Here is an 18760-nt window from a genome sequence, read left to right as displayed (position 1 = left end):
GCAAATTTATAGTGAACCTGGCCTTTAAGGTTCCAAAGGCAACAGCAGTGTAATATATACCAGGTAGCATAAACAGTAAGGGTATGCTGTGTAGGGATGATCGAACTTTTCAAAAGTTCGGTTCGACCAGAACACCCGACTTCCCAAAAGTTCGGCCCGGATTTCAGAACCCCATTGAAATCAACGGGACCCGAACTTCGGTAATCAAAAAACACCATTTTGAAGCCCTAAAACCCAATAAATGCCCCTAAAAATTGCCTAGGATTCTGGGTCATGCCCCAGGGACTATTAATCACACAAAAAAAAGTTTCTTTAAAATGGTCATTTTTGATATAGAGCCATTTATTGAAAAAATTATTGAAAAAAAAAATGTTTTCTTTGGATTTAGTGTCTGGGGCGTCTAAAAAGTGTACCTGTGAAGTTTCAGCTCTGTAGCATGTCCAGAACCAGAAAAAACAAAGATCGTTTGTATTAGAACACTTATAGAACAGGGATATGGCTCCGCTATTTTCACACCTTGCCGGTTTTGTAGCAAGCGTTTTTTGGGGGTTATTGGAGGCAGGCATAACATCAGAACTTCTGTGTAGGGGTATATATACACACACACACTTATATGTATATATACACATATATAGGTGTGAAAGTAGCAAAACACTATACTTGCGCTAATTAAATAATTAACACCAATATGTCTCCGCTCCTATGACACCTATATATGTGTGTGTGTAAAATACATACAAGTGTGTGTGTGTATATATACCCCTATACAGAATTTCAGATGTTTTGCCTATCTCCAAAGACCCACAAAAAAGGCCCAAAAAAAACCCCCTGCAATAACACACCTGGGCGTTTTTTTTTTTTTTTTTTTTTTTTTTTGGCGCAGGCATTTTTTTGGGCATTTTTTGTGGGTCTTTGGAGGCAGGCAAAACATCTGAACTTCTGTGTAAGGGTATATATACACACATATGTATATATACCCCTCCACACATATAGGTGTGAAAATAGTAGAACACTATGCTTGCGCTAATGAAATGAGTAACACCAATATGTGTCCGCTCCTATCACACCTATATATGTGTATATATACATATAAGTGTGTGTGTATATATACCCCTATACAGAAGTTCAGATGTTTTGCCTGCCTCCAAAGACCCCAAAAAAATGCCCAAAAAAACGTCTGCGCCAAAAAAAAATAAAACGCTCAGGTGTGTTATTGCAGGGGTTTTTTTTGGGCATTTTTTTGGGGTCTTTGGAGGCATGCAAAACATCTGAACTTCTGTATAGGGGTATATATACACACACTTGTATGTATATATACACATACACATATATAGGTGTTATAGGAGCGGAGACCTATGCCTGTTAATTATTTAGTTAGCGCAAGCATAGTGTTCTGCTACTTTCACACCTATGTATGTGTAGGTGTATATATACAGACGTGTGTGTATATATACCCCTATACAGAAGTTCAGATGTCATGCCTGACTCCAAACATGTCCTCAAAAAAGCCCTATGAACGCCTGTAGCAAAAAGCAGGCTGACCGGCGAGAAGCCATATAGCTGTTCTATAAGTGACCTAAGCGAAACGATTTTTTCTCTATAGCGGTCACCCTGACATGGAAGGGTTTGGTCACCCTGCCATAGCAGTCAGTCAGTTAACCCTACACTACACTACGGTTACCCTGGCACTTAACACTTTCCCTACAGAAACTAGATTATTAAAGCTAACTAAAGTGGAAAATAGCACCCTAACTACACTAGATATCCTTTCCACTCTCTTCCATGTCCCTGTATTACAATGCTAGGAATTTGGCGGGGGCTATCTTCTATACTGGGGGGGCGTATTCACTAATGATTTGCCTCTGGACCCCCTAGTCACTCCAATCACATTCCTAGCATTCTCCTGCCCCCTCAATTGGCTTTTACTGATGGTTCTGGTCCAATCACGGGATTTTAAAGCCCATTTCCTGTCCCATTGCATTTTGGTCGGTTCTGGTTGCCGAATTCCGAACTTTTTCAGCAAAAAGTTCGGAATTCGGCCGAACCTCGAACAGCCAATGTTCGGGTCGAACCGATGGTCGACCCGAACCATTCAATCATCCCTAATGCTGTGTTGAGCATTGTCACTTTTTCGTAATAGTTAGTTTGGCATTTTTGGTAGAGTGGATGAGTGAGCTGCTTTCCCAGGATATAGCATGTAGATCACCTTCCGAAGTATTATTCTAAGCTAGAATATCTCCTCCCCATACTGATGAATACTTTCCTTTCCTTGACAGGTGCAGGTAATTATAAAAAACAAGAATGTACAGTATGTCTAAAAACATGAAGAAATATAATCTTTTATTGCTTATTCCTGAGCCTATTAGAGACAATATGTACAAAACACTATACATTTAACTGCTTCCACTAGTCGGCTTGTATTTTTATGATTAAAATAATTTTAAAGTGATTCTAAATCAAATTAACACACATGCTATACTTGTTATGTGCAATGGTTTTGCACAGATCAGTCCCCATCCCACTCTTCTGGGGTCCCCTGCTGGCCCTCCTGCCCCCCCCCCCCCTTGAGTGCCCAGATGGCAAGCTGCTTGCTATAGAGGCATTTGTGTGATCCTGTTCCCAAGCTGTGCTCTGTGTGTCCATTGACACACACCACAGCCCTGCCCTGCCCCCACTTTTGCACTGGCTGTGATTAATAGCAGCTAGAGGCCAATGGCTCATTTGCCTCCAGTGAGGAGAGAGAGAGACTTGGGAAAGAAATTGATTGCACACGTCTGCCGGTTAAATAGAATTATTGAAACTTATAAGACTGCCACCAGGACACAGACCATGTTTGAAGAAGCCCGTTGTCAGTGTGAAACGCGTCAACCTTTGAATGGTCTGTGTCCTTGTCCTGGTGGACATTTTATTCAGGTTTCAATAAATCTATTGGATCGAGGGAGGTGTGCAGCCAATTTCTTCCCTAAGTTGTATATGCGAGCTGGGGCTAGCACCCAGTCCCATCTGTCCTCTGTATTACAGCTCTTGCCTGGAGCAGCAAATTGGCCTTTCTGTTGCCCTAGGAGATAGAGAAATGCTGCTTTCTGGCACAGCACTGAATTCAGATCGGGCTCCAGGAGAATATAACGGGGAGCTGGGGGGAAAGGTAAACAAATGTTTTTTTTACCCTAATGCAGAGAATGCATTAAGGTTAAGAAAAAAAACAAAAAACACCTACCTTTACAACCACTTTAAAGTCTGGCTGAAGTTAACAAAGTTGATGTGCATACTTTGTACTAAAAACCTCAGTTTTCATAGTGTTGCATCCCTTTCCTGCTACAGCATTTGTACAGTGTCTAGATTAGGGGTCTTCGAACTATGGCCCTCCAGTTGTTGAGGAACTACAATTTCCATAATGCCTAGTCATGTCTGTGAATGTCAAGAGTTTTACCATGCCTAATGGGATGTGTAGTCCTGTAACAGCTGGAGGGCCATAGTTTGAGGATCCCTGGTCTAGATACTGTATGTCCAAGTGTTTCAAAAGGGAACCAGAGTACCACCCAGTTCACCCTGTAATCATCATTCAATAACACAACTGATCAGACATGCCCCCCCCCCTTCTCTGCAATACAAGTCAGGCAGCTTGTTTTGAGGGGTGTGGCTATTACTCTGCTCTGCTAGCACAGAACACTGGCGTGTGGGAGCAGGAAACGCCAGAATGAAATGGGTTATTTCAGACATAGGAACCAAGGAAAAATTGTTCACAAATTAGAATGAGTGACAGTACAGGACTATGAAAGTAAATTAAGAAAAATGCTGCTTGGTTTTCTACATTTCGAGCATTCCTAACTTCTGAATGTTGCAACCCTTAATTAGGGCATGTCCTACAACTGCCAAAACGCGTTGGTTTGCACACTTTTGGCTGCATCTCATATTCCCTTAAGCTGGACATATACGTATAGCTTTGCGTTTAACATTTTTCATTTTAAGAATGTTCATTGGATTTTCCAGTCTCTATTGGGGTCAAATCGCCGGTCGTTTTCGATCACAGTGATTGGAAAATTGGAAGGAACAGAATTAACTTTTCTCAATCAAATTAATTTTTGGGGACAGTGTGTGTAGGTTTTGTTTAGCAATGACATTCATTTTCAAATCAAATGTTAAAAGCTAGTGAAATTTTTGAAGGACATATGTCCGTTCATCAAGTGTATCGGTACAAATATTCTTTTTCAAAAACCTATATGTGAATGACGAGTAATATGCAGGCCATACTTTATTTTCTTTTCTTCAGCCACAGGTTGAATAAAAAAAATTGCTTGTTTCCCCTATCAGCACAGCGTGCTGTTGTGTTCTGCTGGTGAAGAGTGTGGAGAGCCTTCCCCATGTGCAGAATAGAATGATTAGTGCTGGCAGTGATCGGGTGAAAAATACCCGACAGCTGGTTGCGCTGAAGTTAATGTTTAGATCGACTTCGGTACAACCAGCCTGCCTATAGATTGATCAAAATTCATCTGTGGCCAGCTTTAGTTACAATGATACTCAGGACAAGAAGTGCGGGAAAAGTTTCAGGCAGTAACAAAAACCAGATAAAAATTCTGACATGCTCCATTTTTTGTCCAAAACTATAAATAAAAAAAAATTTAGCTTTGTTGCACTACAAAGGCTTATTTACACAGGTGCAGAAGGCTGAACACCATAAAGAGTGTACATGACCACCTCTTGTAGCTTTACTGCTGCAGGACGGCTCGGTTATGCAGGATCATGTGTGTGTATATATAGATATATATGTGTGTGTCTGTGTGTGTGTGTGTGTGTGTGTGTGTGTGTGTGTGTGTGTGTGTGTGTATATATATATATATATATATATATATATAGGGATCAAAAGTTTGGGCACCCCAGGTAAGAAATTGTATTAATGTGCCTAAAGAAGCCGAGGAAAGATGGAAAAATCTCCAATAGGCATCAAATTACAGATTAGACATTCTTATAATAGGTCAACAAAAGTTAGATTTATTTCCATCATTTTCACTTTCAAAATAACAGAAAACGGACGACTCATAGTGTAAAACTGTCATGATTGGCTTGATTATAAGCCTCTATGGTGGGCTATACATACAAAGTGGTTAAAAAGCCTCCCGTGCGGGCTTCCGCACTGTACAAAAGGGGCAGTGGAAGCTGGACCCACTTGGTGTCAGTGTGGGTTTCACCTACGAACAGCGTGTCGCAACATGCGTCCCAGTGTAATGCGTTTCGTCATCAGCGTGACATCTATAGAAACCTAGAGAGATTTCCCCTGCAGTGCATTTTTTGTGCCGCTAGATGTCCTCAGTCTGACCAGTACCCTTAAGCCCACTTCCTCCTAGCCCAGGTCATTCTGGGGCCACCCTAGCCCGTGACTGCACAATGAAAGGAGAAGCAGCAGTGTTGAGTTCATCTCTGTCACTATTTTTTTCCCTCCTGTTAGTGTGCTTTTTGAGAGCACATAAATGGATTGGCTCTTTATACTGCTGCTTGCTCTCACGCTCCAGCCCTGCTGTACAGGGACTGAAAAAGGCTGAGAAAACCTCTCAAATTTATGTATTTATAATGCGTTTTTTTTAATAGTTTTAGTTGTGTATTGATGAATACAGATCTGCATTAATTTACGTCTTTCATATCTGCCTCGAGTTCAGCTTTAATTATTGTATCAATGTTGTGTTAATTTCTGTAGTGAAAATGACTCACATCCACATCTCTGTTTTCTCTCCACTTCCCCCCCAGTCCTTGCTGCTGCTGGCGTACCTCATACGGAACGGATCAGAGCGGGTCGTCACAAGCGCCAGAGAGCACATTTATGACTTGCGATCCTTGGAAAATTACCACTTTGTAGGTGAGTATTAGCAAAGAAGAAGAAGAAAAAAAATGGTTGGGGGAGGCAAATTAAAGCGGTTGTTGGACTTGTCAGTCACCCGAACGTCTTCACAGGCTGCCGAGGCCTAATTGGGCCCGAGCCGCTGCAGGCTGTATGAAGAACAGATTCCAAGACACGGGGCCCTAGAGTATTAATTAGCGTGGAGAAGAACTTTTGCCGAGAGGAGAAAGCTAATAACAACACCAGCAAGCACAACACGAGCGGCACGGGTTTATATTAAAATATGCACCAGCGGCTGGTCCCCTGTGGCGGCAGAAAGAAAAGACAGGGCTTTAATTATACACCGGGAAAAAGGTCGCCCTCCAACACACAAGCATGGCCGTTTGAAGCTCGGTTTATTCTCCCTCACTATCCCTCTAGCCTGCGCCAAGTCGTATTTACTGTGCAAAAGAAAGCCGGGGTGTGTTTTGAATGCATTAAAATAAAAAAAATAAATAAAAATAAATAAAGGGAGTTCTTGGAGAGGAGGCGGCCGAGGCAATATTATCAGACCCAGGAGAAGTGTCTGGGTGTTTCACAGCCAGGTTATCTGCAATTAGGAGCAGACGGAGCGCTCTGTGTGTTGCCTGCCCAGTAAAACGTGTTAATTTGCCTGAAATGTACACTTTTTGTGCACTGACGCAAAGTCTTTATTGGGGAGGGTAGCATAGTAGTATTAATGAGGAGAAGGCTCAAGAAGTTGTGAAATATCGTTTGCTACTTTCTTACCCCCCCCCCCCCTTATATAGTTTATAACTCTTAAAACTGACCTTCACTATTAGGTAATTTTCTCTCATCTACTTTAATAGCATGTGTATATACGCGCACACACACACATATACACACATATTCACAAACACACACACATACATACACACACACACTGGATATTTAAAGTCTATGCACCCCTGTTAAAATGTCAGGTTTCTGCAATGTAAAAAAATTAGATAAAGATAAATCATTTCAGAACTTTTTCCACCTTTAATGTGACCTATAAACTGTACAACTCAGTTGAACAAACAACTGAAATCTTTTGGGTGAAGGAAAGTAAAAAACTAAAATAATTTGGTTACATGTGTGTACACCCTTAAACTAATACTTTGCTGAAGCACCTTTTTTTATTGCAGCACTCGGTCTTTTAGGGTCTGAGTCCATCAGCATGGCAAATCTTGACTTGACAATATTTGTCCTCTCTTCTTTGCAAAAACACTCCAAATCTGTCGGATTGCGAAGGCCTCTCCTGTGCACAGTACTCTTCAGATCACCCCACAGATTTTTCAATAGGGTTCAGGTCTGGGCTCTGGCTGGGCCGTTCCAAATCATCTTCTGGTGAAGCCATTCCTTTGTTGATTAAGATGTATGCTTTGGGTTGTTGTCATGCTGAAAGATGAAGTTCCTCTTCATGTTCAGCTTTCTGGCGAAATCCTGAAGATTTTGTGCCAATATTGACTGGTGTTTGGAACTGTTCATAATTCCCTCTACCTTGACTAAGGCCTCTGTTCCTGCTGAAGAAACGCAGCCCCAAAGCATTAAGCTGCCACCACCATGCTTCACTGTGGGTAGTAGTGCAGTGTTTTTGCGCCACAGACCTCTTTTGGAATTGTAGCCAAAAAGTTCAACCTTGGTCTTATCACACCATAACACATTTTCCTACATGCTTTTGGGAGACTTCAGGTTTGTTTCTGCAAAATTTAACCGGGCTTGGATGTTTTTCTTCATAAGAAAAGGCTTTCTTCTTTCCACTGTACTCCACAGCCCAGACATATGAAGAATATGGGACATTGTTGTCACATGTACCGCACAGCCAGTACTTGCTGGATATTCCTGCAGCTCTTTTAATTTTGCTGTAGGCCTCTTGGCAGCCAGTTTTCTTGTCTTTTCATCAGTTTTGGAGGATGTTCAGTTCTTGGTAATGTCACTGTTGTGCCATATTTTCTCCACTTGATGACTGTCTTTACTGTGTACCATGGTATATTTAATGCCTTGGAAATTCTTTTGTACCCTTCTCCTGACTGATACCTTTGGAAGCTCTCTGCGTCCATGGCATTTGCTGTTAGATGAGACTAAGAAAATATCAGGAAAGACCTCCTAGAACAGCTGAACTTCATTTGTGGTTAATCAGAGGCACTTTAAATGATGGCAGGTGTGTATTGACTCCTATTTAACATGAGTTTTTGAATGTGATTGCCTAATTCTGAACACTGCTACATGCCCAGGTACAAGAGGGTGTGCACACTTATGCAACCACACCACCCCTCAAATATTTTAGTTTGTTTTTCAATTGAGTTGTACAGTTTATAGGTCAAATTAAAGGCAGAAAAAGTTCTGAAATTATTTATCTTTGTCTCATTTTTTACATCACAGAAACCTGGCATTTTAACAGGGGAGTGTAGAGTTTTAATACTACTGTGTGTGTGTGTATATATATATATATATATATGCGCGCACACACACACAGTATCTCACAAAAGTGAGTACACCCCTCACATTTTTGTAAAAAGTTTATTATATTTTTTAATGTGACAACACTGAAGAAATTACACTTTGCTACAATGTAAAGTAGTGAGTGTACAGCTTGTATAACAGTGTAAATGTGCTGTCCCCTCAAAATAACGCAACACACAGCCATTCACTTATATATAAACCGCTGGCAACAAAAGTGAGTACACCCCTAAGTGAAATTAATGGGGATCAGGTGTGTTAAATTTGGTGTTATCGCTCTCACTCTCATACTAGTCACTGGAAGTTGAACATGGCACCTCATGGCAAAGAACTCTGAGGATCTGAAAAAAGAATTGTTGCTCTACATAAAGATGGCCTAGGCTATAAGAGGATTGCCAAGACCCTGAAACTGAGCTGCACCGCGATAGCCAAGACCTAACATCGTTTTAACAGGACAGGTTCCACTCAGAACAGGCCTCGCCATGGTCGACCAAAGAAGTTGAGTGCACGTGCTCGGCGTCCTATCCAGGGGTTGTCTTTGGGAAATAGATGTATGATTGCTGCCAGCATTGCTGCAGAGGTTAAAGGGGTTGGGGGGGGGGGGGGGTTCAGCCTGTCAGTGCTCAGACCATGCTCAGCACACTGCATCAAATTGGTCTGCATGGCTGTCGTCCCAGAAGGAAGCCTCTTCTAAAGATGATGCACAAGTAAGCCTGGAAACAGTTTGCTAAAGACAAGCAGACTTAAGGACATGGATTACTGGAGCCATGTCCTGTGGTATGATGAGACCAAGATAAACTTATTGGTTCAGATAGTGTCAAGCGTGTGTGGCAGCAACCAGGTGAGGAGAACAAAGACAAATGTGTCTTGCCTACAGTTAAGTATGGTGGTGGGAGTGTCGTGGTCTGGGGCTACATGAGTGCTGCCGGCACTGGGGAGCTACAGTTCATTGAGGAACCATGAATGCCAATATGTACTGTGACATACTAAAGCAGAGCATGATCGCCTCCCTTCGGAAACTGGGCCGCAGGGCAGTATTCCAACATAACGACCCCAAACACACCTCCAAGACTACCACTGCCTTGCTAAAGAAGCTGAGGGTAAAGGTGATGGACTGGCCAAGTATGTCTCCAGACCTAAACCCTATTGAGCATCTGTGGGGCATCCCCAAACGCAAGGTGAAGGATCGCAAGGTCTCTAACATCCGCCAGCTCCATGATGTCATCATGGAGGAGTGGAAGAGGACTCCAGTGAAGCTCTGATGAACTCTATGCCCTTGAGGGTTAAGGCAGTGCTGGAAAATAATGGTGGCCACACAAAATATTGACAATTTGGGCCCAATTTGGACATTGTCACTTAGGGGTGTACTCACTTTTGTTGCCAGTGGTATAGACATTAATGGCTGTGTTGAGTTATTTTGAGGGGGCAGAAAATTTACATTGTTATACAAGCTGTACACTTACTACTTTACATTGTAGCAAAGTGTCATTTCTAGTGTTTTCACATGAAAAGATACAATACAATATTTACAAATATGTAAAATGTGAGAGATACTATACTTTACTTTTGTGAGATACTATATATATATATATATATATATATATATATATATATATATATATATATATATATATATATATATATATATAATGTGTGTGTATGTGTGTGTTTTTTAAATGGATTTCTTGCTTCACAAGGATGACGCAGGAAGTACCTGCATTGACTCCTGTAAGCGGCGCATATCCCAGGAAGAACTTTTTTTTTTTGTACATCGCTTCGCGAGACACCTGTGGGAGAACGTGCATGCGCCGATTGGCCACAGGGGTAGTCAATCAGCGGGTCTGATGGACGCAATGTCCGCCGGGCACCTGCAAGCGTTACTCAGTGAGACAGAACGGCGGTCTGCTGATGTAAGCACAGCAGACCGCTGTTCTGTCAGTGATGAACACAAGGATCCTGTGTTCCTCCTATTTAGGAACACAGGTCTCTGTTCATCCAGCAAGTCCATCCCCCTAATAGAAAGCACCCCCGTGGGACACATTTATTCCTTTGACCGCCCCTGGTGTTAACCCCTTCCCTGCAAGTGTCAGTACAGTAACAGTGCATATTTTTAGATTTTTAGCACTGATTACTGTAGTAATGTCACTGGTCCCCTAAAAAGTGTCAAAAATGTCAGGTGTCCGATCTGTTCGCCGCAATGTCGCAGTCCCGCTAAAAATCGATGATCGCTGCCATTACTAGTAAAAAAATAAATAAAAATGACCGAAATCTTTCCCCTCGTTTGTAGACGCGATAACTTATTAAAATATTTATTTTTTTTTTTTTTTGATTTGTCGCTCTTTTTTTTTTTTTTGTTTTTTTTTTTTTTTGTTTATAGCGCAAAAAATAAAAATCGCATAGGTTATCAAATACCACCAAAAGAAAGCTCTTATTTGTGAGAACAAAAGGACATTCATTTTATTTGGGTACAGCGTCGCACAACCACGCAATAAAGTAACGCAGTGCTGTATCGCAAAAAAATGGCCTGGTCATTAAGGGGGTAAAACCTTCTGGCCCAGAAGTGGTTAATGTGTGTGTGGTGCCACAGGTCTCTGATGGGCCCCAAATAGTTTGTTGAAATATGCGACATGTCTGCACAGTCTATAGGTCTCCAAGTATTTGGGATCTGGCTGAGACCTGTAGCATGTCTGTAAATGTACATACACTTCCACTCCAGGAATGCATTCCCTCACCTGCTGCTGACCTGTTCAGATGGTCATCTTCCAGGTTCCGATCTTATGTCTGGCTTGTCTGGGACAACGTCACTCCCGCATCATTCATCTCAACAGATGATAAAATTGTACACTGGGAATTGTATATTGTGAACAGGCAGGTAAGAATACTTTAATTCAGAAAAGACAGTTTTTCATTTCTGCATTAAAAATCCGGCTTGTTCACTAATATTACCGTAATTTAGTGAGTAAAGTAAATCTTGCTGACCTCTGTTGCTACAGGCAGTCTGCAGTTATTATTTTTTAGAGACTTATTTGTTTGGTCTCGTTCACACCTGTGCATTGCTGTAAAAAGTATCCTGCTTGCTGCGTTTTTTTTTACCTGCTTTGGGGAAAATGCATGCTATTTAGAGTTCAACGGTAATGCACCTAAAACTCTCATAAAACTCATGCAAGCCTGCCCTAACTGATGGTTATTTACATTAGAAAGCTGGTAGGTTGTGAAGTCACTACTGCCAAAGAAATAGAGCAAAGCTGTGATTTTAGTGCCTCTGTTGTGAAATTTGAAGATTAATATCTTCACAGTACCTAGAGCTACAGAAGTCAATGAGGGCTTATTTTAAAGTACCTTTAGGGCTCATTTACACCATGCCAGTTCTTTGTAGTTTGTTTTATGGCATATGCATTATTGTTTGTTGCCTTAACACAGCCTATTGATTTGAATGGTCTGCCAACACACAACAACAGACTGAAAAAAATATACCTGCTGCGTTTGGGTGTAGCAATGCACGGTGGTACTGTAAAGGGGGGTTGCTGCGTTAATCTGTGCAGGCTCAAACCAATGGCACATAGAAAGCTTTTGTGCCCTATTCACACCAGACGTGTGGTGTGTTTGGTGTAAAAATGCAGGCATGCTGCATGTTTACGCAGTGCAGCGCACACCATTTAGAATACATAAAGAAAATAATAAAAATTATGCAAAGCACACCATTGCATGTCCACACACCAGCAGGTTAAAACACACTGTGGGGCATAAAAATAAATACATTTTTATTTATTTTTTCGTAATTTTCGATGAACTTAATTTAAAAAACGAAAAATAAAACGTGCATTGTAACAAAACTACCCTTCACAACGCATACCAACACGCACTTGTTACACGTAACACCAGTGCAGGCTGGTGTAAATGGGCTGCTACTGCTTGTTCATAATATATAAATGCACTAAAACAGACCTTCACTCTTAGCACCTATTTTCCCTAATGTGAATTCTTCTAGCCTCCTTTTCTCCTTTCACAGAATTGCTGCCCTGATGACACACTTTGATGCATGCATATTTAAGGCCCCTTTCACATGCACGGTCCAATCGGGTCTGCCTGTCTGTTTTTCAGGCAGACCCCATCAGATCCTCTGTTCTGCTTTATTAATGTGTGGATGTAACTGGGCTTATGTCCGATCCAGTCGGGCAAAGATAAACTGAAGGGGATCCGTTCCCTTCCATCTAGCTGGATTGGAGGGGGTAGTTTGGTGTAAACTGAAAGCTGTCTCTTTGCATCCGACTGCCCATAGAGTAGAGCATGCTGTGTCTATGTCCACTCTGCATAAGCGCAGCAGACATGAACCTGTTATCTGCCCGCTCCGCTCAGCTCAGCAGGGGATTGGCAGATAGATCCCCTGCTGAGAAAAACGTATCTGGCCCGTGTGAAAGGGGCCCAGGGAACGGCTGCAAGAACCAGGAAAAGACAGTCTGCTCCTTATGACATTAGAGAGCAAAATAGCTGCTTGGAACTGGAAGAGCAGTGGAGTGTTAATTTACTACAGCATTTCACTGGATGTGTTAATTTTCTTACAGACGATAACACAGCAAACAAAGTAAAATGAGATTGGTGGAAAAAAAAGAATGCTTGTATATCTGACTTCTTATCTGCCAGTTGATATTCTAGGCAATGCCCCAGTTCATAGGCTCCTTACACCTAAAGGCTGTTTTCATAATAATTCATTGCCTAAAGAGGCCTGTTTTCTATTTCCCAGATGAAAATGGCAAAGACCAAGGCATCAACATCCGGCAAAAGGTGAAGGAAATGGTGGAGTTTGTCCAAGATGACGACCGCCTTCGGGAGGAACGCAAGAAAGCCAAGAAGAACAAAGACAAATACATTGGCGTGTCTTCAGAGAGTGCAGGGGGGTTCAGATACAGTGAGTACTGTGTGTGTGCTGCACATGGTGAGGCCGGTGGCAGTCAGTGATTATAGCTTGGCATTGTGTGGGCATACTTCAATGGAAGACCTTTACAGTACTTTACAGAAGAACCCTGTTTACGGAGCAGGACCACTGCGTGTTTTTCACTTTGTTTTAAACGATTATGAAAACATCTCAGATATGATTGAAAGTGTCTGGTAGACACGCCTTTAGAATAACACAGGCTTTGGCCTCCTTTACATTATATTGAAATTATCCATGTGTGGTTCACGTCCCTCCCCCAAAGCTACCCAAACCTAGTTAGCCAGTGGGCCCCCTTCCAGTAAATTCTGACAGCGGCACCTGCCACTGTCAGAAAACACGGTTTAGTGGCTGCAGCCACTGATTGAGGGAATTTTTTCAGCATATCCCTTCTGTTGAAGTTGAAATAAACAATCAACTTCTGTCAAGCAAGGGAGCCTACATGCTGACGTTCCTCTGGTCCTTGCTGTACCGGCCGAATTTCAACCAGTGTATGGCCGATTAGAGCAGGCATAAAAACATATTTGTTTTTATTGGACACTATAGATTACTACAATTTGCATTGTTAACCCCTTCATGGCCTAAGTTATTGTTGGTTGTCTTGATCACAGTAAATGCTTTTAGACAGGTATTATACGCTCCCTTCTGTCAGCACATGACTGCTAACTCCCTTAGATTCTAACACTACAGTCTCCATCGCTCTTATCGGAGAGTTTTGGATGCTTTAGTTGCCCAGCTTTGCACTGCTGAGTGCTGTAGTTATGTAAGGGTCGGAGGATGGAACTGCTGCATGGTGAGGTAAGCAGGCATCCAGTGTCCCAGAAGAGATGGAGGCTGCAGAGAGAAGGTCGGAAACGCAAGTTAATGGAGATGTGGGTGTACTACTACAGGGAGCTTTTGTCATACCCTGACAGGGATGCTGAAGTGCCAAAAAGACACTCTTATGATCCTGTATTCTGTTACCTAGTTTCCTGTAAATATACATAAGTGACTTGCTATGGGGGACACTGGTCAAGGGGAGCGCCGGTGGGGAACCCAATAAGAAGAGGATCGGGGCTGCTCTGTGCAAAACCACTGCACAGAGCAGGTAAGTATAACATTGTTTGTTTTTGGGTTTTTTTAAGCTCAACCTTAATGCTACTTTTAGAGCTCTTGCACACTGTAGCTTGAAAAAGCTCAGTGTAGTGTTTATTTTACTGTGCTAAAATGTAGCCCATTATTTACAATGTGCTTGTGCACACAGGCACAATAGAAAAATCTGTGTTCCCGGTCAGTATTTTGCATCGATGTGCACAATTACACGCATATGAGCGTACATATGAATTAATTTTCCCTAGAAAGGTATTGTGCACGCAAACGTGCATAAATATGTGAAAAACAAACACCTAAAAGTACGTCCAAAAAAGCAGAAGTTCAAACATCAGTACAGTGTGCATGAGGCCTTAGTAAGCGTTCAGAAATAGATGTGCTAATAGTTTATTTTTGTCAATGAAATGGAATAAATGGAAAGTGAACATAAGAGAAATCCAAGTCTAAACAATATTTGGTGTGACCGCAGGTAGGTTGTTCCAAACAGCTTGGAGAACTAACCACAGATCTTCTGTGGCTGTAGGCTGCCTCAACTCCTTCTGTTGCTTCATGTTATCCCAGACAGACTCACTGATAAGATCGGAGGTCTGTGGAGGCCAAACCATCACTCTTTGTTGCCTTTATTGGCTGTATGTTTGGAGTCGTATAAAAATGTACAATGAACACTTCTACATCTGAGGGCATTTTTAAAGGAGTTGTAAAGTCTTAATGTATTCTATGCATGAAGATAGAATACCTTCTGGGTGTAGCAGCATCCCCAGCACTCCCTAATACTTACCTGAGCCCCATTTCTGCCCAGCGATGTCCACGAGTCCCTCGGTCATCGAGGACTCTCAGGAGAGAGGGGGAGGGGCCGAACCGCAGCTCTGTGTCTGAATGGATACACAGAGCTGCAGCTTGGCCCGGGTGCCCCCATAGCAAGCTGCTTGCTGTGGGGGCACTCGACAGGAGGCAGGGGCTAGGAACAGCAATGGGGGAAGGAGGAGGATCCAGGCTGCTCTGTGCAAAACCAACTGCACAGAGGAGGTAAGTATAATATGTTTAAAAAAAAAAAGAGAGACTTTGCAATCACTTTAATTTACAGCATTTCCTCACACCTGCCTAAAACTTTTGCACAATTGTATCCAGCTATATAATAAAAATAAGATACACAGGGATGATATAATAAAAATAGGATACACAGTGATATTAAGGTTACAAGTTTCAGTCTTTAGTGACATCAGAGGGTGATTTCAATCCTTTTCATTGTGAATATAATAGAAATACATACATTTTTCCTTGTGTTGGAAATCATTTTTGCAACATATATGGAAAGTGTTCTGAATTGTAAATCAGTTGTTTACAGCAATGCCTCCTCTAGCCAGAGGAATAGCTAGCTGCACTCATTATTATTTGATGGTGGTGTAGTATATCCATGCATAATCTCCCAAATGTTTGTTTATAATCTATTTCTATTAAGCTGTAATACTGTGCAGAGAACATGTTTCAGTTAGTAGCAGGGTCTGTACACGCTGCTTTTTTTGCATCGCACACTCGATCTGTGTCTATTTTCTGACACCTCATGATCCGGTATTTTTATACAACTGTGTTCTTGTGCTGTAATAGTTATTGGATAATAGGGTAATAGAGAGATTCCTTTCCATAGTGAGAAGGTTTTAGTTGGTATGTGTGCTTAGGTCCTTATTTGAATCACTTGCGTGACGAAAGTATTGCGTGACAAAAGTATTTGCCTACGAATGGTACAGTTCATAAGTAGGAAGTTTTATTACGTGCATTAGGCTCTGTTCACAAAAACAAATCTGGCCATAGAGGTCTTGAGTTTTGGCCAATTTGGAAGGAACTGGAGGAAGTGTAAAAATTGACTGAGCCTGATTAAAAATTAACAAATGTGTGGCTGGATCCTGTCAAATCCGTGCCTGCCAGATTACAGTACTCCTCCATTCCATTTAGTTTTGAAAATTGAAAGCAGCCATCTAGCAAATGTACACGGAGTTGCATATTTTGGACACTGCGGCTGTTACCAGTGGCAGATTACCAGTCTTTAGATGTGGTGGCTGCTTTAGTTTACCCTTTTCATGCTTTTTTCCTTTATTTTTACCTGGTAATCCTTCCAGTAACAGACTTTGTCCTAGGGTGACAAGGCTCACCCATCATACTATATAGATAGGCAGCAGCATTGTTGTCACCCTGTGACAGGCTACAGAAATCGTTTAGAAGGTTCCCAGAAATAACTAGGAACGATGTAACAAACAAGAGTGCAGCAAAAGCAGAGAGCATGGAAAGTTTTATTTCAGATACGTGTATAGTGCTGTTAATTTATGCAGCACTTTTACATATATATATTATACATTCACATCAGTTCCTGCCCTCAAGGAGCTTACCATCGAAGGTCTCTAACGCACATTCATACATACATAATGGGTAGATTTAAACAGGAACCAATTAACCTACCAGCATGTCTTTGGTGTGTTGGAGGAAACCAGAGTACCTGAAGGAAACCTACGCAGGTACAGGGAGAATGTGCAAACTCTGTGCAATTAGTTCCATGGTTGGATTTCAATCCATTGATGCTAGTGGAAGTGCTGTCACAATTAGAAGGGGAATCTGGGAGAGGCCGCAGGAGCGGGAACATGTTGCATGTTCCACCCTAAAAATGGGTGGAACGTGTAAAATCTTCCCGAAAGGTTGACGTATCTTTTTAAGGTAATTGGAACATTAAAGCAGTAGTATACTCTGCTTTTTAACTTTTACCTACAGGTAAGCCTATAAGGCTTACCTGTAGGTAAAATTAATATCTCCTAAACCTGCACGGTTTATGAGATATTCACCCTGCATGGAGCCGCTGACACCAGCGGCGCATGCGCTCTGAAGGTCCGAAGTCCTCACGGCTCCAGCCATTCACAGCGCTGGAGCCGCCGAACCCAGAAGATATGCCGAGGGAACATGTCAGCTGCCTTAGCGGTGTCCGGGCGACTGTGTCGGAACTTCGTTCTAAGGTAAGTATTTCATAATGTGCTAGTATGCAATGCATACTAGCACATTATGCCAGTCTCCTGCAGGGTTTTTTTTTATTGTGGGGATACAACCGCTTTAACAGCTGACAAGATTTCTGGCAGGGGGGAGAGAGAGATTTTTTCCTTTCTGGCAGGCTAGCAGACCTGATTTCTCTTTCAATGGACACAGCTCCTGATATTCATAACTATTGGGTTATACTGCACCTTACTGGAGTAGTACACTAAGGCAGAAAATAATTCTGGCTACACCCATGGGCAGTCCCAGGGGGTATACTCCCTCTCAGCTATAGCCACTAAGTTTTTTTTTTTTTGCCTAGTCTGGAGTAAGGACCTAGTTCTTTGCTGGGATCTTTGGACTGGATCACTGGACTGGGGCTGGCCTGCGAGTTAAACGCCTCGCAAAGTCACATACGACAGGGTCTCAGCTCAAGTTTCAGCGTTCCTCCTGGCCGACAGGCGCCCCCCATTTCAATGGACAGGGGTTCTGTCTGGAGCGGTGCCCGTCTGGTTCCTGATATGGTGAGTAGCTGTCCCCCCTGAGTGGAGGGTTTTCGGGTGGGTGTGGGTCCCTCCTTGGGACTGTCAGACCCCCGGGTTCCCCTCCTTCCCGCAGGCATCCCCTCTTGCCAAGTCCCTCATCCTGCCCCCCTCCACGCTGGGGCTATTTGGGTCGTCTGGCCACTTTTTTGGGATGGGGGCAGGGCGCTAACTAGTGATGGGAGATGGGTACTGGACGATCGACTGTGTGTGGGGGGTTGTACCTGGTTAGAGCTCCTGCCAGGGCCCCCTGTCCTGCCTGGATCTGTCCTTGAGGCCTGGTCTCCCTCCTGGGTCCCTGTAAGCCTCGTGGTGCCATGCAGGGCTGCTATTCTGTTATATCCTGTGTATACACAGGGGCCATGTTCGTGTAGTCCGGAGGCCATTTTGTTGTGGTTTGCCATCGTAAATGGCAGCCTTGACAGTGGGGCGAGCAGCGATTTTCGGTGGTGGGAGCCCCTCCTCATCCCCTGGTGCTGACTCCTGGATCATTTTACTTCCTGATCACCGCACGTGTAGTGCAGTGCAGATTCTACTGGTGGCTGCCTGTTTCTGTGGGTGGTGAGTCTGGTGGGGTCCTCTCCCTCTCTGGCGAGGATCGCTTGGTGCTTTGTGCCTGGCGACAGGGTGATGCTCCCAGCGAAGTGGGATTAGTCCCTTAGCAGTGTGTTTACACTTTTTTGTGTCCCCCCAGGTGACTCATGGAGTCTTTGGAGCACATTTCCCAAACCTGATGCCCTCCCTTAGGCTGCGGAGCCCTCCAGGTTCCAATTATCCATCCATGCACTGACGGCGGTCCTGGAGTCCCTTGTGTCCTGGCTGGATGGGGCTTGCGGGTGACGGGCTAGCAAAAAGCACCCCCTCATCTGTCTCATCCTG

General features: G+C 42.9%; 1 protein-coding gene across 3 annotated transcripts in view; it reads left to right on the top strand.

The window, feature by feature from the left end:
- Positions 1-18760, top strand: part of CLINT1 (clathrin interactor 1) — a 170178-nt gene that overhangs the window by 107967 nt on the left and 43451 nt on the right. Inside the window, exons 4-5 of one of the 3 annotated variants that reach the window (XM_082254541.1) lie at positions 5740-5848; positions 13053-13217. In XM_082254541.1, the coding sequence (XP_082110667.1) occupies positions 5740-5848; positions 13053-13217 (274 nt within the window). Of the gene's footprint in view, positions 1-5739; positions 5849-13052; positions 13245-18760 lie in introns of all 3 variants that reach the window. The other 2 variants (XM_082254540.1, XM_082254539.1) reach the window with 2 other exon arrangements.

Source organism: Pelophylax lessonae, assembly GCF_965119305.1.
Source record: "Pelophylax lessonae genome assembly, chromosome: 4".
NCBI lineage: Eukaryota > Metazoa > Chordata > Amphibia > Anura > Ranidae > Pelophylax > Pelophylax lessonae.
Note: the sequence above shows the minus strand (reverse complement) of the source record. Positions and strands in the feature narration are given on the sequence as shown.